The sequence below is a fragment of the Oryx dammah genome, unplaced genomic scaffold (genome assembly GCF_014754425.2).
Source record: "Oryx dammah isolate SB20612 unplaced genomic scaffold, SCBI_Odam_1.1 HiC_scaffold_16, whole genome shotgun sequence".
Lineage (NCBI taxonomy): Eukaryota > Metazoa > Chordata > Mammalia > Artiodactyla > Bovidae > Oryx > Oryx dammah.
In genome coordinates, this window is record NW_024070200.1 from 47,280,745 (window position 1) to 47,301,305 (window position 20,561).

Sequence of the window (20,561 nt, forward strand, 5' to 3'; positions counted from 1 at the left end):
CCCGCCCAGCGCGTTACCCGCCCCGGCGGCCCTCAGAGCCGAACCCCGCCCCCCCGGCAGCCCGGCCCCCCCGGGAACCACCGGAGGGCAGACGCCCGCCTTCGCCGCGTCGCTGCGCGGGCCGCTGGCCCCGGGGGTGTGAGGGCGCGCAGCGCGGCCGGCGGGGCCCAGGGCGGCGCGGAGGCCCGCCGCGGACGGTAACGCGCTGGGCGGGCGCGGACGGGGCTCCGGCGGCGGCCCCGGCCGAGGTCGGCCTGGGCGTCCGGAGCGCGTACGGTGGTGGTGCTTCGGGGTCGGAGGTGGCTCTGGCCCCCTCACCGGACAGTGGCCCTTGCGGTCCTGCGCCCGGCCGAGCCCCGGCGCGCCGCGGGCTGGGAAGGCCGGGAGAGGGCTGCGGGCGGCAGGCGGGCGGGCCGGCCAGTGGCCGAAGACCCTGCGGCAGGTGCCGGGCCCCCTCGGTGATCCCACTTTCTCTCCCCAGCTCTCCACCTCCTGTGCCCTGGACCCAGCCTACCAGAGCTAAAAATATTGCCCGGAGGCTCCTGAGCGGAATCAAATCGTGCTAAGTAGGGCACAACGCTGCCGAGGCGACAGAGCGTCTCAGCCCCAAGGTTGGAAGAAGGCTCTGGAGCGGGCGCTCCCGCCCCCGCTCGCCCGGCGGCTAGAGCTCTCTCAGCCCCGCAGGCAAGTGCGGGCCACGGGCGGTGGTGGAGGGCGCTGCAGCTCTTAAGATGACCCCCACAGCCTCGCAGCTGTGCCTAGCTTTCTCCCCACCCAGGGGATCTTCGACACCATCACCGCGGGCTTCCGAGGGGGTCCCCTAAATGCTCTGTAGGCAGAGGCTGAAAGTTGCCCACTGTGGGAGTTAGAACAGGGAGAGGACTCTGTTAGAAACATAAGCCGTGGCTGCTGCTTTTTTTTTTCTCTTTAATTCATTCTGTATTCCTGAATAAGAGGAGCTGTGCCAGGAAGTGTTTTTGGTGAGTACCAGTCTGATCCAAGCAGGCAGGGAGAAAGGCTTTCTTGTTAGTCTCTTGGAGCTTTGGCTGTATCCTTTAAATCAAAATAGATACCAGTTTATTCCTCTGAAATTAGAGACTCATGGCCAGGGAGCCTGGACACCTGCGTCCTTTCACTGGCTGTGTCTTTCTTGTAGGCAAGCTCTGGGGGCGGCTGGTTATAACAAGAAGTTGTATGGCTAGCTCAGGAGTCACAGCTGGAAAGTTTTGTGATCCGGTTGTTTTTTAATGGCATCCACGTGGGAGAGAGTGTCACATCCACCCTAGGGGCAGAGCTGCTACCAGGACCAGGCAGGACCGCCCTCAAATGTGCTTAGTCTTACTAGTGCTTTCTGTGTCTCAGCCAGGAGAATACAATCCAGGTTGGGTCCATAGCCAGTGTTAGGATTCCGAGCTTAGAAGCTGTCTTTTCTTTTTTTAAATGTATATCTCCCATATTTAATTTTTTTTTAATTGAAGGATAATTGCTTTAGAGTCTTGATGATTTCTGCCATAACAGGAATTGTTGTTTAGTCTCTAAGTTGTGTCCGACTCTGCGACCCTATGGACTGCAGCACGGCAGGCTTCCCTGTCCTTCACTATTTCCAGGAGTTTGCTCAAACTCATGTCCATTGAGTCAGTGAATCAACAGGAGTTAGCCATAAGTATACATACGTCACCTCCCTCTTGAACCTCCCTTCCAGCTGCCTCCCTGTCCCACCCTGCCAGGTCGTCACAGAGCACTAGAAGCTTTTGTTTATTTGGAGTCAGGCAAATTGGTGTCCCTCAGGAGCAGGAACTCCCTGGGACATTTGGTGGAAAGACCACCAAGGGATTTTTGCTTGCCAGAGCTACATCTGATGTTTCTCCAGCCAGGTGTGTGTGGAGGCCAGTATGAAGCTGAAAAAGCAGGTGACAGTGTGTGGGGCTGCTATCTTCTGTGTGGCTGTCTTCTCGCTCTACCTCATGTTGGACCGAGTACAACATGATCCTGCTCGGCACCAGAACGGTGGGAACTTCCCCCGGGTGAGTCAGTCCTGGCTGCTAACTTCTGCCTGTATAAATTATCCAGGATCAGGTTATTGCTCCAGCTGGAGAGTCACGGCAGCCCAGGTCAACAGGCAGATTTTCTAGAAAGCTGTAGGTAATGATGGCAAAAAAGAAAGGAGAGAGGAAAAAATGGCACTGGGTACTGCTGCTCTGTCCGCCTGAATTCTTGGCAGACATTGCTTGTGGATTGCAGCTTTCCCTCCCACTAAGCCCCGGTGCAATCCTTGTCAGCAAACGGTGCTCCAGGTAGGCAACATGATTGTCGAGAATAGGCATGGGAGGTGAAATCCTTGCCATCCATAAGCTAGAGAGTGAGGATACTCCCAGCCCAAGTGGGCTGCAATCCTCAGCAGTGAATCAAACCACACCTGTTACCTTCTGGCCCTTTAGGCTTCTGGTCCTGCCTTCCATTCGGGAAGGAAGGATCATAGTCAGGCCTCAGGCGGTGAGCCGCATGCAGGGATCCTCCTTGTGACATGGGGAGCTGGAGGTGACTGCTTTCTGCTTTTTTGGGGGCAGAGTCAGATATCTGTGCTACAGAACCGCATTGAACAGCTGGAACAGCTGTTGGAGGAGAACCATGAGATCATCAGCCACATCAAAGACTCTGTGCTGGAGCTGACAGCCAACGTGGAGGGCCCACCCGCCCTGCTGCCCTACTATGTGGCCAATGGCTCCTGGGTGGTGCCGCCAGAGCCCCGGCCCAGCTTCTTCTCCATCTCTCCTCAAGACTGCCAGTTTGCTTTGGGGGGCCGCGGCGAGAAGCCAGAGCTGCAGGTAAGAGTCAGAGCCGGCAGGGACCCCCAGTGGCTGTGGCCGGGGCACTGAGCTGCTCTCCTCCTGCCTGGCAGATGCTGACTGTATCAGAGGAGTTACCGTTTGACAACGTGGATGGTGGCGTGTGGAAGCAAGGCTTCGACATTTCCTACAGCCCGCACGACTGGGACACCGAAGACCTGCAGGTGTTTGTGGTCCCCCACTCTCACAATGACCCAGGTGAGTGAGTGCCCAGCATGCCCCGGGAGCCAAGGAGAGAGCTTTTGGTCTTTTGTGAAGTTGATTTGCGTGGCCGCACCGGGTCTTTGTTGCTAGGCGAGCTCTTCTCTAGGTGTGGTGAGCGTGGGCTGCTGTCTGGTTGTGATGTGAGGGCTTCTCGTTGTAGGGGCTTCTCTTGTTGCAGAGCACAGGAGGCTCTAGAGCAGCTGGGCTCAGCAGTTGCCGCTCCCAGGCTCTAGAGCACCGGCTCAGTAGCTGTGGCACGTGGGCTTAGTTGTCCCGAGGCATGTGGGATCCCCCTGGACCAGAGTGCGAACCTGTCTCTCCTGCACTGGCAGGCAGACTCTTTACCACCGAGACACCAGAGAAGCCCTGTTTATTTTATTTTTTCAAGTTGGAATATAGTTGATTGACAATGTTCTGTTAGTTTCAGGCGTACCGCAAAGTGAATCATTTACACATATGTATACTCTTTCATAGATTCTTTTCTTTTATAGGTCATTTCAGAGTATTGAGTTCCCTATGCTATACAGTAGGTCCTACAGTTAGCTATCTATTTTATATATATAGTAGTGTGTTTATGTCAATCCCAGTCTCCCAATTTATTCCTCTCCCCTCTTTCTCCTGGTAACCATAAGTTTGTTTTATATGCCTGTGGGTCTGTTTTCTGTTTTCTAAAGAAATTCATTTGTACCATTTTTCTCAGATTCCATATATAAGCAGTATCATATGGTATTTGTTTTTCTCAGTCTGACTTAACTTCACTCAGTATGACAGTCTCTAGGTCCATCAAGTTGCTGCAAATGGTTTTTCTTTCATTCCTTTTTATGGCGGAGTAATATTCCATTGTTTGTATACACCGTGTCCTCTTTATGCACTCCACTGCTGATGGACATTTAGGTTGCTTCCGTGTCTTGGTTAATATAAACAGTGCTGCAGTGAACATGGGGGTGTGTATCTTTTCGAGTTCTGGTTTTCTCCAAGTATATGCTCAGGAGTGGGACTGCTGAGTCATACACTGGTTCTATATCTAGTTTTTTTTAAGGAGCCTCCATACTGTTCTCCATAATGGTTGTATGAGTTTATATTCCCACCAACAGTGAAGGAGGGCTCCCTTTTCTCCATACCCTGTCTAGCTAGACTTTATGATGATGGGAATTCTGACTGGTGTGAGGTGATAACCTCATTGTAGTTTTTATTTGCATTTCTTTACTAGTTAACAGTGTTGAGTATTTTTTTCACCTGGTTTTTGGCTGTCTGTGTATCTTTGGAGAAATGTCTATTTAGGTCTTCTGCCCTTTTTTTTTTATTGGGTTGTTTATTTTTTTGGTATTGAGCTGCATGAGTTGTTTATTTTGGAGATTAATCCTTTGTTGGTTGATTATTTGCAAATATTTTCTTCTGTTGTCTTTTTGTTTTGCATATAGTTTCCTTTACTGTGCAAAAGCCTTTAAGTTTAATTAGGCCCCATTTGCTTATTTTTGTTTTGTTTTTATTTTCATTACTCTTAAGAGGTGGATCAAAAAAAGATGTGATTTATGTCAGAGAGTGTTCTGCCTACATTTTCCTCTAAGAGCTGTATATAGTATCTGGTCTTAGGTTTGGGTCTTTAATCCATTTTGAGTTTATTTTGTGTATGGTGTTAGGTAATGTTCTGAGTTCATTCTTTTACATGTAGCTGTCCACTTTTCCCAGCACCACTTACTGAAGAAACTGTTTAGTCTCCATTGTATATTCTTACCCCTTTTGTCATAGGTTAGGTGACCATAGGTGTGTGGGTTTATCTGTGGGCTTTCTATCTTACTCTATTGATTTCTGGTTTTGTGCTCATACCATACTGTTTTCATTACAGTAGCTTTGTAGTATAGTCTGAAGTCAGGGAACCTGATTGCTCCAGTCCCATTTTTCCTTCTCAAGGTTGCTTTGGCTTGGGTGGGCCTTGTGGTGGCAAAGGTAAGGGAGGGACAGTTGGAGAAGACGGTAGCATCCTCAGGGGACCTTTGTTGGCTCCCCCAGGCTGGCTTAAGACCTTTGACAAGTACTACACAGAACAGACCCAGCACATCCTCAACAACATGGTGTCCAAGCTGCAGGAGGACCCCCGGCGGCGCTTCATCTGGGCAGAAGTCTCCTTCTTCGCCAAGTGGTGGGACAACATCAGTGCCCAGAAGAGAGCAGCAGTCCGAAGGCCAGTGCCCACTGGGGAGGCAGGAGGGCCCTCTGGGTCCTAGGATGGGTGTGAAGTCCTTTCCTGGAGCTGTGGGTGCCAGGGAGAGGCAAGAGGAGACACGGCAGAGATGAGGTGTGGTGGTAGAGGGACCAGGGACAAGGAGGCAGGAATGGGTTTGAGGGTCACTAGTATTAGGAAGAAAGCTGAGTGCTGAAGAATTGATGCTTTTGAACTGTGATGTTGGAGAAGACTCTTGAGAGTCCCTTGGACTGCAAGGAGATCAGTCCTGGGTTCCTTCCTTTGAAAGGAATGATGCTAAAGCTGAAACTCCAGTACTTTGGCCACCTCATGCGAAGAGTTGACTCATTGGAAAAGACTCTGATGCTGGGAGGGATTGGGGGCAGGAGGAGAAGGGCACGACAGAGGATGAGATGGCTGGATGGCATCACCAACTTGATGGATGTGAGTTTGAGTGAACTCTAGGAGTTGGCGATGGACAGGGAGGCCTGGCGTGCTGCAATTCATGGGGTCGAAAAGAGTCGGACATGACTGAGTGACTGAACTGAGTATTAGGAAAAATCACAGTAGGGGAGAGAAAACAGAGGGCCTGGCCCTGGAAATGCAGACCGAGTCCAGGGATGAACAGAGCCAGAACAGCTGGAGGTTGGCTGGAGGGAAAGAAGGGCGTGTGTCTATTCTCGTGGTTGGTCCTGGGTTCAGGTAAACTGGCTCAGTAAGGCCAGTGCACACAGATCCCCTCCTTGGTTGGCAGGACTGGGCAGAGGGTCTCTACCCCATGCTCAGTGTGCACTCTTATCTCCAGGCTGGTGGGAAACGGGCAGCTGGAGATTGCAACAGGAGGCTGGGTGATGCCGGACGAGGCCAACTCCCACTATTTTGCATTGATTGACCAGCTCATTGAGGGCCACCAGTGGCTGGAAAAGAACCTGGGTGAGTCCGGGCTCAGGAGCCGGAGTTTGCCCCTGTCACTGGGCCAGAGGACAGCAGTGGGGCTATAAGGCCCAGGGTGGGCAGAGGATGCTTCCTTTCAAGGCTGATTGCACCAGCATGGTTGCAGGGTGAAAGCCCTGGGGCGTTCAGGCCTCTGACTTCTGTGCCCCTGCCCAGGTGCAACTCCGCGCTCGGGCTGGGCGGTGGACCCCTTTGGATACAGCCCCACCATGCCTTACCTGCTGCGCCGTGCCAACCTGACCAGTATGCTCATTCAGAGGGTACACTACGCCATCAAGAAGCACTTTGCCGCCAGCCACAGCCTGGAGTTCATGTGGAGGCAGACCTGGGGTAAGGCCAGGTAGGGTGGAGGGGGTTGCAGTGGTAGTTCTCCCGGGGGAGAGGGCAGGGGTTTCAGAAATAAGACCCACCAGTCCTTCAGAGCACTGGTGTAGACCATCAGAAGCGCTCGCCTTCAGGTTAGGTAGAGGATAGCATTGATATCCCTGGCCGCTGCAGAGCCTGTCTGTCCCCTGGAGGAGCCATGGGCTCCCCTGCCCTCCTTGATCCTGACCCTGGCCAGCATGTCCTCACAGCCTTGATTGTAGTTCCCGCCTTTAGCTGGAGTACTTACTTCCCCCGCCGGCTTCCCTGAGCCCAGCTCCAGGACCTGACTCTTTGGCGTGTCTTCCGTAGACTCAGACGCCAGCACAGACATCTTCTGCCACATGATGCCTTTCTACAGCTACGATGTCCCCCATACGTGCGGCCCGGATCCCAAGATCTGCTGCCAGTTCGATTTCAAGCGCTTGCCTGGTGGGCGTATCAGCTGCCCTTGGAAGGTGCCGCCCCGGGCTATCACGGAGGCCAATGTGGCTGAGAGGTGCTTGCTCCCGGCCCTGGACTGGGTGTGGTGGTGCCATTCTCCCTGTGCAGACACGTCTGGGCTGTGCTGCAAGGCGGGCTTCAGGTTCCGCGTTCATAAAACGGGGGCAGGGTCTGTTGGTGAGTTCAGGCCCACGGCCCTTGCAGTGACAGTTCTTTTAGTGCGTTTTCCTGGAAAAGCAGAGTGGCTGTAAGAAACCGCCTTTTCCAGGAGGGTCTCATTTTCCCAAATGAGCATGGTTTCCAGTGTCCTCAGAAACTAACGTTGGAGCCAGTGGGCTGCCTCAGAGGCAACCGGTTCTCAGGGGAGTGCAGCGCCTTCCAGCCTTCAGCCTGCTGTGCTTTCATTAAGCTCAGGCCTCCTGCCCTGGCTTGAAGTCGGCCAGGATCCTCAGGCTCTGTGCACCTAGAGTCTCATTCAGATGCACGTTCTGTCCTGCCCCACAGAAAACAGACCCAATTCCCTTTGAGAAAATCCTTGGGGACCCCTAAAGATGTTGCTGAAATGGCTCCCCCAGGAAAAGGTGGGTTAAGAGAGAGCTAAACAATGATTCAGCCAGAATTGGACTGGCCTTAAGAATGTAACCAGTTGAACTGGTTTTTGTGTTGCAATACTCCAGTTTCCATGACATCCAAGAGGTGAAACGTGACCAAAAGCAAAAGAAAGTAGTCTTTTGTTTCTAGAATCCAAAAATCCAAATGCTGCTTCCAAGTAAAAACCTTAAGCTTTTAAGGCACACTTTTTCTTGGAGCAGCAGCTGTGATCTAAGGCTAGGCAAGGTTTACAGAGCAAGTCACGGGAGATAGCCTCATTTTCTCCTTTAAAAGGCTTACAGGGCTGATAAATTAGGGGAAGGTGGTATTTGAGGAGTCCTTTCTTGAGAACAAGATGGCAAAGAGCAAACTGGACCAAGTGCGTTAGTGGCTGGTTGAACTGAGACACACATGACATGCCACTCACCAGACTTGCCTAAAAAGAGAGCGGTGTTAATGCAACAGGGCTGTTTTCCTATTGATTATATTAGTGATTGGGATGAAAAAGAAAATAACATGTTTATATATAGTTACTGCTATGTGCCAGGCACTGTTCTAAGTGTTTAACAAACATTAATTCAGTTCATATTAAATCTCACAATACTGTGATAGTGGGCACTGATGATAGGCAGTTTCCTCATTTGATGGAAACTGAGGCCCACAGAGGTTCGGTAAGTTGCCCAAGGTTGCACAGCTAGTGCCTGCACAGCTGGCGTTGGTGTCATCCGGCCCCTGGGTCTGGGCTCTTCACTGCGGGGCTGTGCCACATCACTGGTGACAGAGTAAAGCTGGAGTATCAGAGTCTGGGTCCCAGAAGATCTCAAGAGGTTGAAATTTGGGCTGAGTCCAACCAGATAAGGCTTTTATTAACATTAGATATAACTGTAAGGTTCTACCCTTAGCGTCTGTAAACAGGATAGGAAAGTTCAGGATGAGAAAAGGTCTTGCTGGGCCACATGCACAGAAAACGTGATCCCTAACGTCAGCACAGTAGGGTGAGCATGGGGGCTGCCAAACACGCCTGTGTGAACACACAGCCACTCTGGCCATCCCAGGAGTGTGGCCTGCCTCCCCTGGACGTGCGTGGTCAGTGCTGGGCCCTGCACTCCGGGTTCCTGGCCGATGGGCTACTCAGAGACCTGCCAGTGTGAGGGTTCCCAGCCGCCCTGTAGGAGCCAGAGAGACGGAAGAGTGGGGATGGAAGAGCGGGGATTGCAGAGCCTGACGAGGAAGCCCAGGGCAACGCTCGCACATCTTGATTGTTTGAGGGACCGACATGGGCATGGAGGACTGACTTGTTCTCTGCAGCATCCAGGGCAGAACTGGGGCCAGGGAACTGAAGCCGTGCCTCGGGAAGAACTCTAGTCACCCAGAGAACCCCGGGCTCCCTGGGGCTGGGTTTCCCACCCACGAGCCGAGTGAGCCTGTGACAGGGGTGTATGAGGGGCCCCCTCGGGCTGGCTCCCCTCAGGATCCGGTGATGTGAGGCTCCGAGTGAGCCGGTTCCCCTCCCCACGCACAGGGCAGGCCTGCTCCTGGACCAGTACAGGAAGAAATCCCGGCTCTTCCGGAGCAACGTGCTCCTGGTGCCGCTGGGCGATGACTTCCGCTACGACAAGCCCCAGGAGTGGGACGCCCAGTTCTTCAACTACCAGCGGCTCTTCGACTTCCTCAACAGCAAGCCTGACCTCCATGTGCAGGTGTGAAGGGACACTGAGCTGGGGAGGGGCCTCGGCGGGGCTGCAGCCCAGCCCTTCTGTGCGGTCTCCTGCTCCCTGAGACCACTCCAGAGCAGGGGTACATTCGCAATTCTTGGGTGTGTTTTTCCTTTTTTGTCACAATTCTTTCCCAGGCTCCCCAGCTTCTGTGAGGTCCAGGCCACACAGGGACTACCCTCTGCATAGACCAGATTGCTCCCCCTCACCCCCAGCTGTGGCGGGGAGCCAGAATTCCCAGAAGACTCTGGAGCTGATGGAAGGGGGTTTTGGGGTCCCCACAGGCCCAGTTTGGCACCCTCTCCGACTATTTTGACGCTCTATACAAGAGGACAGGGGTGGAGCCGGGGGCCCGGCCTCCAGGTTTCCCTGTGCTGAGTGGGGATTTCTTCTCCTACGCGGACCGGGAGGACCACTACTGGACAGGCTATTACACTTCACGGCCTTTCTACAAGAACCTGGACCGCGTCTTGGAAGCACACCTGCGGTGAGACGGCCCCGCTTCCAGGCTGGAGGGAGAAGGGTTCAAGGGGATGCTGGATTGGCTGAGCAGGGACGCGAAGGGCATGGAGACCACGACACAGAGAAGGGGAGGAAGGAAGAGGCATGGGGCTTGCAGAGCGAGGGTGGGCCCAGGGGAGCTGTGTGGCAGGAGGCCGACTTGTCTATCTGGGCAGGGGTGCAGAGATTCTGTACAGCCTGGCTGTGGCTCATGCCCGCCGTGCTGGACTGGCCAGCCAGTTCCCACTCTCGAACTTTGCCCTTCTGACGGACGCTCGGCGCACGCTGGGGCTCTTCCAGCACCATGACGCAATCACGGGCACTGCCAAGGAGGCCGTTGTGGTGGACTATGGGGTCAGGTGGGAGTCCCCTCCTCTTTCCCCATCCACTCTATGCCGCTGCCCACCATCCCCAGTATGAGAATGCACCGGGTGGTCGGTGGGCTGGCCTGCTGGGGGCTCGCCCTGCTGGCCGCTGGACAGTCTCTCGGTGGTCACGTCTCCCCTGGTCCCTCTCCTGCCCGCCCTCCCAGGCTTCTGCGCTCGCTTGTCAGCCTGAAGCAGGTCATCATGAACGCAGCTCACTACCTGGTGCTGGGGGACAAGAAGGCCTACCACTTTGACCCAGAGGTGCCTTTCCTGCAGATGGTGAGCCCCACTCCTGCGTCTGCCCGAGGGGACCTCTGGTGTGCAGGCCTAGGCCGAGAGCTGTGGTGCAAGGGCCTTGCTCTTTTCCCTCCCTTCCTGGGGTGAAAGATCCCTGCCCAGCATGGCTGCTGGTCCCCATCAGGACAGTTTGGGGTCTGGGGAGGCGAGTCTCTGAGTCAGGCTGAGCCATACGATGGTTCTCCCCTCCCCCTGACTTAATTCCAGGATGACACCCGCTTAAATCACGACGCCCTTCCAGAGCGCACAGTGATCCAGCTGGAATCCTCACCCAGGTGAGCCTGGCTCTCCACCCCTCCCAGCTGCCGCCGCACTCCAAGGGACTCCTGGCCTGGCCATGTTCCTGCTCCCATCCCCCCAGAGCAGGGGCCTCCTGGGCGAGCCTGCCTTCTGCTCACAGGTATGTGGTGCTGTTCAACCCACTGGAGCAGGAGCGGCTCAGCGTGGTGTCCCTGCTGGTGAGCTCACCCCGGGTGCGCGTGCTTTCGGAGGAGGGTCAGCCCCTGGCCGTGCAGGTCAGCGCACACTGGAGCTCTGCCACCGACATGGTCCCTGACGTCTATCAGGTGAGGGGGGCTTGGCACGTGGGGCCCCGCCATGGCCCTCTCTGCTGATCCTCGGCCCATCCCCGAGGCCTCAGGCTGTCTCTTGACACTGGCTTCCCAACCTCCTGCTCGCAGCCTTCTTACTCCCCGTGTTGGGGACTGGCGTCTTGAGAGGAATCACCTGGAGTTTGGTCACTCCTGGGGTTTGAGTATGTCCTTGAAAGGAAGGTGATGTTTGCTGTAGTGTGATACTAGGAAGGACGGCAGTTACGTTGTTCCATTATTCATTCTTTCAGCAGATTTATCTTGAAGTCTTACGTGTGGTTACCATTTCATGGTTTTCTGGGTATCATTAGAGACTCATGAAAGTCTTGATGAGGGGCAAGTCGCCTCACCTGCCATTTCAGAGGTGACAAAGGACCCCCCAGTGGGTGCAGGATTTGCTTGGGCTCTTAGGCCAGAACTCCAGGCCCGTGTCCGAGGCCATCAGCCCTCCCATGCCCGCAGGTGTCTGTGCCTGTCCGCCTGCCAGCGCTGGGTCTTGGCGTGCTGCAGCTGCAGCAGGGCCTGGATGGGCCCCGCACGCTGCCCTCCTCCGTGCGCGTCTACCTACACGGGCGGCCACTGTCCGTCAGCAGGAACGAGGCGTTCCCTCTCCGTGTCATTGACTCTGGCACCAGTGACTTCGCCCTCAGCAACCGCTACATGCAGGTCTGGTTCTCAGGCCTTACCGGGCTCCTCAAGGTAAAGGGCCAGGGGCTGGGCGCTGGAGCGGGTCACACAGCTGCCTCCAGCCTGTGAGCACTGCCACCTGGCTGGCGGTGGACCTGGGAGGGGACCGTGCCGGCCCCGAGCCAACAGCACAGGGAAGCAGCGCTGGGCTCCTTGGGGAGGTTCGTCCGTGCCCTCCCAGGGGGCAGGCCTGATGTGCTGGTGTGGGGCCAGGGGTCAGGGCTGTGTTTCTTGGCAGAGCGTCCGAAGGGTGGATGAGGAGCAGGAACAGCGGGTGGACATGGAGTTCCTCGTCTATGGCACCCGCTCATCCAAAGACAAGAGTGGAGCCTACCTCTTCCTCCCTGACGGCGAGGCCAAGGTACCCTGAGGACACCCCACACACCCCAGGGGACCCTGGGAGGCTTCACAAGCGGTGGGCATGAGAAGGGGCACAGGCCTTCTTCCAGGCGTCTCCTGCCTGCCAGGGCGCCTCACCCACTGCCCCCACGGGGGGTGGGGGTCCGAGGAGTGCCACCCGGGGCCTGGGCCTGGCTCGGCCGGGGTCTCAGCCCAGAGCCTGCTGGCAACAAGTCCCGCTGCTTGACCCCGGCCGGCTCCTCCCTGTTTTGCTCTCGTGCCGGGGATTCAGCTGCCCCCTGCTCTTTTCCCAGCCCTACATCCCCAGGGACCCACCCGTGCTGCGCGTCACAGAAGGCCCTTTCTTCTCAGAGGTGGTTGCCTGCTACGAGCATGTTCACCAGGTGGTCCGGCTGTATAACCTGCCGGGTGAGCCCTGCAGACGGGGAGCGTGGGGAGGGAGGTGTGGCTCCGTGGGCTGTGATGCACTCTTGCTCCTGCCCGCTGTCTGTGTCTGTTCGTACATCTGTCCCCAGAAAGCATGTTGTTGAGCTTTCTTGGAGTAGAGCTTGGCCGGAGGTGCTGGGACTCAGCTGGGGCACCCTCTCTGGCTGTGGCTCACTCCACTCAGCCTGTGTCTTTGTCCTGCACCCAGGGGTGGAGGGGCTGTCCCTGGATGTGTCGTCCTTGGTGGACATCCGAGACTACGTCAACAAGGAGCTGGCCCTGCGCATTCGCACTGACATCGACAGCCAGGGCATCTTCTTCACAGACCTCAATGGCTTTCAGGTGACGCCTCGGGCCCGGGGCCCAGAGACCCCCACAGAGCACAGAGCTTGACAGTGTTTACAGCCTGCATCACAGGCCCTGGCGGGTGATCTGCTCTGATAGAGAAGGAGGAATCGGAGCGTGATGGGGGCCCAAAGGGGGCTGGGATGCCCCTGATCGGCTGGCCTCGCCCACAGGTGCAGCCCCGACGGTATCTGAAGAAGCTGCCCCTGCAGGCCAACTTCTACCCCATGCCTGTCATGGCCTACCTCCAGGATGCTCAGAACCGCCTCACGCTGCACACGGCCCAGGCCCTGGGTGTCTCCAGCCTCCACAGTGGTGAGTAGGGAGCAGGCGCCTTGTGTGTGTGGTGGGAGAGGTGTAGAGGACAAGCTTGAGAAGCCCATCCCTGCCCCCAAGGCCTGTCCCCTCATGGGCCTCTCCCTGTCAGCCACAGGCCCAGTGGAGGATGACAGAAAGGCAGCTCCCTGCTGTCGCCCCCTCTCCCTGGTGCCGGCAGCTGTGGGGGTGACGGGAGGGGGCGGCCTGTTGGACCCCTTCCAGAAGCAGCGGGCAGGAAGGGGGGATTGTCTGCTGAGGTGGGTGTGCGCCTTCTCCTGGGGGCCCAGGGTAGGGGCAGGTGGAACAGTGTCTTCAGGGTTAGGATGAATTATTCGGCAAAAGAGAAGAATGTGTCCTGTCTTTCTGCAAGCCGTCATTAAAAGACAATGACCAAAAAGAGAGAAGGGCGGTCTCGAGAATCAGAAAGAGGGCCTGAGAGGACCGACCTAAGCCAGCCGCCCGGGCAGCGCAGGTGGCTCCTGTGTCCTGGGGTGAAGTGAACAGTCGGCACTTGGGGCCTTCCGAGGCCGTCAGGCTGGCCGCCTTTGGGCTGGAACATTTGGCAGGGCTAAGCCAAGGCAAGGGTGCCCGATCCAGGCTCCGTGGGGTCCGCAGCGAGCACAGTGGGGACCTGGCCCCTGCTGGAAGGCCTGTGCCTCTGCTGCCCCTTTGCCCATGGTCACCCCAGCTATAAGACTCCTCACTCAGCCGAGTGTCCCGCCTCAGCCACCCTGCCCTTTCGGAAAACAGTGTGCTCACGGTGGCGGTTTTACATGCAAGGGATCTGTTTTAGGATCGGGGGTGTATTTCTGTGGTTGCTCAGGGTAAAAACCAAGGAGGTACAGAAGTTAGGGTCTGGGAAGGGGATACGGGAGGGCGGGTAGAGCTCTTTGTATGGGCTCCCCTGAAGAGAGTCTTGAAAAAAAAGGTGCTGGAAAAAAATCCTCGTTCCCACATGTGTACGCTTTGAGCCCCTCCCCCAGGCATATTTTTAAAGGAAAGGAGAGGTGATCGATCACCTGCTGTTTGACTGTCCTCTCGCTCCCTCCTTTTGACACATGTGGTGGGCGGAGTTGGGGTCTGTGCTGCCTAGAACCACGGTGGGAAGCATGTGTTCCAGTCACAATAAAATCTGCCCAACTTGACAAAGCCTGGCCCGGGTCAGGGTCTCTGCAGCAGCTTCCCGTGGCAGTTCACAGGGTTCTATGGTTGCTGCTTACTTTGTTGCATGTAGGCAGCCCAGAGGCAGGTCCCTGCCTAGGTACCCAGACCGGCGCTACTCCTGAGCCACGAAACACACACGGGCAGCGAGCCACCAGGGTCACACCCTCCCTCGGCCCCTTCCAGCTCCCAGTTTCTTGGCTGCTTTGTTCCCTGAGTGATTCGCCTTGCAGCCAGGCTTTCCCCTCGGGCCTTGGGTGGGCTGCTTCCAGAGGTTGGCATCTGTTTGGGGTCGAGGGAGGCAGGCCGGGGGCTCACAGTGAACTCCCTCAGGCCAGCTAGAGGTGATCTTGGACCGGAGACTGATGCAGGACGACAACCGGGGCCTCGGACAAGGGCTCAAGGACAACAAGAGAACCTGCAACCACTTCCGCCTCCTGTTGGAACGGCGAACCCTGGGCAGGGAGGTGAGTTCTGGGCCTCCCCCCGGGAGCCAGGTCAGGCTAGGCCTGTGGGTAGCCCTGGGTTCCAGCCTCGGCCTGGGAGCCTTCTCGAGGCGCGCAGGTGTAGCCAGAGTAGGGCCTGATCCCGGGTCAGCGGGAAGTGAGTCTGACGCTCTGCTGCTCCATCTCACGCAGCCTGGCACCTCCCTCTCCACAGCTCCCTGTCGTCTGTGCCTCCTTGTGCTCATCTCTCACCTCCCCACCCCTCCCTGTGTCCTCTTCCCCTCTTTGTTGCTGCCCAAATCATCTCACGGCTTTCTTTGCCCCCACCAGCCTGGCTTTTTCTCCAAACTGGCAGCCATGTTTAGGGGCTTGATCTTTCACAGCAGCAGGAACAGGAACCGAGAGGTAAGGGCCAGTGATGGGGTGTCAAACTAGCCTTAGTGATGTGTAGCTGGAGTTGGAGTCCCTGGTGGCAGAGCCTGCTGCCCGATCCCTCGTCTGGGGCTTGGTCACTCGTCAGATAGCTGCTGGGCTCTCACTGTGCTGTGAGGGCTGAGAGGGCAGCAAATGCATACGATACTGACTCTGCGCTCTAGGAATTGACTCATGAGTAGGGGTAGGGGATGAGCTGTGTGTGTGCAAATTAAAAGTAGGAAATGGGTATGTCCCCGGGTCCTGAGGAATGAGAGAACATAGTGGAATCCAGGACAGCTTCCTGGAGGAGGTGTCATCCATGCGCGTCTCTGAGCGGAGGTCTGCCCTACACGTTTGAACCAAGGCACAGGGTGGGAGGCAAGGAAGAATGTGAAGGGTAAGAGCCATGAATTCATTCAGTTGGATCAGAGCCACCTGTCCAGTGTGACAGCCACTAGCCATGTGTGGCCATTTAAATGTATTCAAAACTAAATATAATAACAGGTTCAGTTCTTCATTCAGACTAGTCATATTCCAAGGGGTACCTGCTGTGCTAGTGCAGATGTAGCGTATTTCCACGACTGCAAGAAGTTCTAGTGGCCAGTGTGAGCTGCCATGGAGGGTGGTTTGGGGCAGACAAAACGGGCCTGGAGTGCCTGGCGAAGACTGGACTTTCTCCTGGAGGCCAGTAGGCACCTGAGCTGAAGGAATGCTGTTAGGACTCTGCTCGAGGCATATCACTCCCGCAGTGGGGACCCGGGTGGGTTTTCAGGGTGGCCGCTTCAAAGCTGTTTACGCAGGAAGCAGTGTTGGTGGCTTGAACTGAGCCCTGGGAGGGAGGGACTGGAGGTGGATTGAGGGCCCTGCCGAGGGGGAGTAGAGGTCGTGTCTGAGGGGAGGGTGAGATTTGGACAACAGGAAGGAGACGCTACCAGCATGATTTAGAAATTAGAGCTCAGGCCTGTGAGTGTGACATCCCTGTTAGTTGACCAAGGAGTGGGGACCCCTGGGTTCAAGCATCAGGGTGGGTCAAGCTTGAAACTGGGGTTGCCCCAGAGGCTTTCTCCATTAGAGACCCAGCCTCTGTGGTGAAGCGTCTGTCTTCCCTTCTCCCTACTCTGAGAATCTCCGTGGTAGGAGACATTGCTGATGGGAGCATGAGGAAGCAAAAAGCCCCCAGAGTTAGAGGTGCGGTGGCCTGGTGAGGTCACCCGTCCTAAGCTGTGTGAGGCCGGAAGCGACTGCACTTGAAGGGTTCTGGACTCAGGTACCCCATGTACCCAGACACGTCAGGGACGCTCTCTGCAAAGGAGCCGACAGGCTGTGCTTCATCCTCCTGCTGCCCCGGTGCCGTGTCCTCAGCCAGACCTCGGCCCATCCTGCAGGTCCGCGAGAGCTCCTCTGCAAGCTTCCCGTCCCTCCTCAGCCACCTGACTTCCATGTACCTGAACACCCCTGTGCTCGCCCTGCCTGTGGCCAGGAGGCAGGCCCCCGGCCCCACTCTGCGCTCTTTTCACCCTCTGGCCTCCTCACTGCCCTGTGACTTCCACCTGCTCAACCTGCGGACGCTCCAGGCTGAGGTGAGTGTCTGGTTCAGCGCTGGATCTCCTGAGTGGACCTTGCCTCTCCTCCTCCAGACTCCTCTCCATCCAACCCTGCCTTCCTGGCAGAGGTGCTGCCCCTCCTGTGAGCCCTGCAGAGGCCCTTCCCCGCCCCCACACCCACACACACGCGCGCACACACATGCACTGCCCCGTGTGTCTGTCACCAGGAGGATGGCTTGCCCTCGGCAGAAACTGCGCTCCTCTTACACCGCAAGGGTTTTGACTGTGGCCTTGAGGCCAAGAACTTGGGTTTCAACTGCACCACCAGCCAAGGCAAGGTGAGCAGGGCCCTGGTGTGGGAAGGGAGCAGAGGGCAGGGAAGCAGCACCAGGAACAGTGGGTAGAGAGCTCAGTGAGGCAGGCAGCCAGTGGGGAGGTGGGCAGGGTTATTCTGGGACTTCATGCAGAGAAGGGGGAGAATCTGGTGACCTGTTTTCAAGGCCTCTGAGGCCTGGCAGGGGTCGGTTCCAGGTGAGGTGTCCGGGTAGAGAACTTTGGTTCCACGTGTATGAACCTGCGTTAAACAGAAACACCAGGAGTTAAAAACCAAAAGCCATCATACTCTAGTCATTGTTTAAGCCAGCAAAGACTAGCACTGATCAATGCGTCTGTGTGCTGGTGCCAGTGATTCAGAGGTAAATCAAGACGTGGTCCCTGCTGGGACCCCCCTGGCAGTCCAGTGGTTAGGTCTCAGCACTTTCCCTCCTGCAGGCCAGGTTCAACCCCTGGTTGGGAAACTAAGATCCTGCAAAGCCTCGCACGGTGCGGACAGAAAAAGAAAAGATGTAGTCCTTGTCATCAGAGACCGCACAGCTCAGTGCAGCAGTTCCCACCCTGAGGTCCACAGAGGGGCTCCAGGGTTCCGCAGACTGAGTGCGTGTGTAGGCGCTTGCTCTGTGTGGAGAGGCCCGTGCTGAAGTGAGGGTCACCCAGGTCACGCAGAGGAAGAGCAGCAGCACGAGGCGGGTCAGCACCCAGCACTGCCCTGCGCCTTCTCCCTCCACACAGGTGGCCCTGGGCAGCCTCTTCCATGGCCTGGACATGGTTTTCCTGCAGCCAACCTCCTTGACCCTGCTGTACCCTCTGGCCTCGCCCTCCAATAGCACTGACGTCTACGTGGAGCCCATGGAGATCGCCACCTTCCGCCTCCGCTTGGGCTAGGTCTCCTTATGGCCTGAAGGGAAGAGTCATCCATGGAGACTGGCCTCTTCACATGAGATCGGGTTGGGCAAGCCACACCCGATATCCTGTCCCGATCTACCTCTCAGAACCACGACAGACTGGGCTCTGCCCTCGTTTTCCCTTTATCGTTGCTTCTGTGCAGGGGGGCAGCCCACAGGCCCAGTGTTGGGTGGACAGGTAGGGCAGCGTGCTGAGATGCAGCGGGGAAGGCCCTTGCTCAGAGAGGGCAATGCCGGCCTCTGCTTTGGGGGGGTGTGTGTCCACTTCGTGGGGCACCGGCTCAGGCACCCACCCTCTCCCCCAAATGGGATGGAGGAGAAGCAGGGGAGGCTGAGTGGGCCACAGCCCAGCGTCAGGCTCACAGTGGGTGGCAGCTGGCTCTAGGGGAGTCCCGTCGTTGTGTAAGGACACATGTCCTGATGTGACAAGCAGGAGCGGAGCAACACCAGGAGGAGGGGCTGGGGACCGAGGGGTAGCCGTGGCTGCCGTGTGGCAGGAAGGACTCATGACTGTCATGGCCGCAGGGCATAGGACACTTCAGGTACCAAAACCCCCATCTCAGACTGGGCACTTGGTCTGCGTGTTGATTTGTGGGGTGAGGGAGGGGCCACCCTGCTTGACTCCTCTTTGGTTCCTGCACGCTGTCCACCACTCTCCCCAGGAGCCACTTCCTATCACAGAGGCATTTGATCCATCACATTTCCTTTCCCTGGAAAGAAAGTGAAGCTTCCAACTTGAGAAGGCTTTCGACATCATCCTTGCAGGCCTGAAGCTTCTCTTTGCACATCCTTCTGCAGAAGTCTTTGCGGGGAACTAGGGAGACATAGACTAAATTAGGAGGCACCGTGGCTGCTCATCAGCCTTCATTGCAGCTTCGATTATTAGAGAAAATTTTATTATAGTCTCTACAGACGCTGAAACAACATTTGGTAGAATTTAAAATCTATCCCTTATTAAACAATATTTGGTAAAATTTAAAATCCATCCCTTGTTAAACTCTTAGTAAGTTAAAGGTTAGGAAGAAACATCCTAACCTAGATGAAGGGTGTCTCCATCTGAAACCCACAGTCAGTGGCATTCTAAAGACCCAACCACCACAGACATTCCCAGTAAAGTCAGAGGTTCACCAAGGCTATACAGTTACTTAGCCGTGTTCTGGCACTACTAACCCCTGCAGTGTAGCAGATAGGAGCGGTGAGCAAAAGTTCCAAAATAGCCATCCAATACAATCCAAGAGGATCAACTCAAGACCTTAATAGAGCATTCTGTATGTCGACTCAAACAATGCATGTTGCATTTCTGTAAAGATTCTAGTTTTCTGCAAATCATCCCATAAATTTGATGCATTCCAGTGAGATTAGATACTTTTTGGAATTTGACAGGTTCCAAAATTTTCAACATCTGTTGGATCATAGAAAAAGCAAGAGAATTCCAGAAAAACATCTGCTTCATTGACTACACTAAAACCTTTGACTGCGTGGATCACAACAAACTGTGGAAAATTCTTAAAGAGATGGGAATACCAGACCACCTTACCTGCCTCCTAAGAAACCTGTATGAAGGTCAAGAAACAACAGTTAGAACCAGACATGGAACAATGGACTGGTTCAAAAATGGGTATATATTGTCACCCTGCTTATTATATACAGAATACATCATGCAAAATGCTGGGCTGGATGGAGCACAAGCTGGAATCAAGATTTCCGGGAGAAAGGTCAGTAACCTCAGATATGCAGATGACACCACCCTTATGGTAGAAAGGGGAGAGGAACTAAAGAGCCTCTTGACAAAGGTGAAAGAGGAGAGTGAAAAAGCTGGCTTAAAACTCAGCATTCAAAAAACTAAGATCATGGCATCCAGCCCCATTGCTTCATGGGAAATAGATGGGGAAACAATGGAAACAGTGACAGACTTTATTTTCTTGGGCTCCAAAATCACTGTGGATGGTGACTACAGCCATGAAATTAAAAGATGCTTGCTTCTTGGAAGAAAAGCTATGACAAACCTAGTTAGCGTATTAAAAAGCAGAGACATTACTTTGCTGACAAAGGTCCGTATAGTCAAAGCTATGGTTTTTCCAGCAGTCATTTATGAATTGTGAGAGTTGGACCATAAAGAAGGCTAAGCGCTGAAGAATTGATGCTTTTGAACTGTGATGTTGGAGAAAATTCTTGAGAGTTCCTTGGACAGCAGGGAGATCAAACCCTGAATATTCTTTGGGAGGACTGATGCTGAAGCTCCAATACTTTGACCACCTGATGTAAAGAGCTGATTCATTGGAAAAGACCCTAATGCTAGGAAAGATTGAAGGCAGGAGAAGGGGATGACAGAGGTTGAGATGGTTGAATGGTATCACTGATTCGATGGACGTGAGTTTGAGCAAGCTCTGGGAGATGGTGAAGGACAGGGAAGCCTGGCATGCTGCAGTCCATGGGGTCTCAAAGAGTCGGATATGACTTAGTGACTGAACGACAACAGCATTCATTTGGAAGAGTAAATGTGTGAGACTACTAAAAATTCTGAATGAGCAGTGGTTGGGTGGGGCAGTGGTGCTGGGTAAAAG

General features: G+C 55.3%; 1 protein-coding gene across 5 annotated transcripts; it reads left to right on the plus strand.

Moving 5' to 3' along the window:
• Positions 1-31: 31 nt before the first annotated feature.
• On the plus strand, positions 32-19,353 carry MAN2A2 (mannosidase alpha class 2A member 2). Of its 5 annotated transcripts, none has more exons than XM_040257481.1 (25): positions 32-197; positions 482-684; positions 1,871-2,024; positions 2,568-2,825; positions 2,900-3,044; positions 5,061-5,232; positions 6,038-6,165; positions 6,343-6,516; positions 6,862-7,048; positions 9,107-9,284; positions 9,584-9,786; positions 9,977-10,159; positions 10,333-10,447; positions 10,673-10,740; positions 10,866-11,031; positions 11,518-11,754; positions 11,981-12,103; positions 12,396-12,510; positions 12,737-12,870; positions 13,047-13,188; positions 14,686-14,819; positions 15,129-15,203; positions 16,598-16,792; positions 16,984-17,094; positions 17,825-19,353. In XM_040257481.1, the coding sequence occupies exons 3-25, from the start codon at positions 1,893-1,895 to the stop codon at positions 17,975-17,977; spliced, it is 3,528 nt and encodes a 1,175-aa protein (XP_040113415.1). In that variant the 5' UTR covers positions 32-197; positions 482-684; positions 1,871-1,892; the 3' UTR covers positions 17,978-19,353. The 5 variants fall into 5 exon arrangements, with proteins under 5 accessions (XP_040113415.1, XP_040113420.1, XP_040113417.1 ...); XM_040257486.1 differs by having other exon boundaries at positions 9,710-9,786; XM_040257483.1 differs by having other exon boundaries at positions 1,875-2,024.
• The last annotated feature ends 1,208 nt before the right edge of the window (positions 19,354-20,561 follow it).

Coding starts and splice junctions, on each gene's coding strand:
- MAN2A2 (XM_040257481.1), top strand. CDS start 1,893: ATGAAGCTGAAAAAGCAGGTGACAGTGTGTGGGGCTGCTATCTTCTGT. Junction 11,755..11,980: donor GCCTTACCGGGCTCCTCAAG/GTAAAGGGCCAG, acceptor GTTTCTTGGCAG/AGCGTCCGAAGGGTGGATGA. Junction 17,095..17,824: donor GCACCACCAGCCAAGGCAAG/GTGAGCAGGGCC, acceptor CCCTCCACACAG/GTGGCCCTGGGCAGCCTCTT.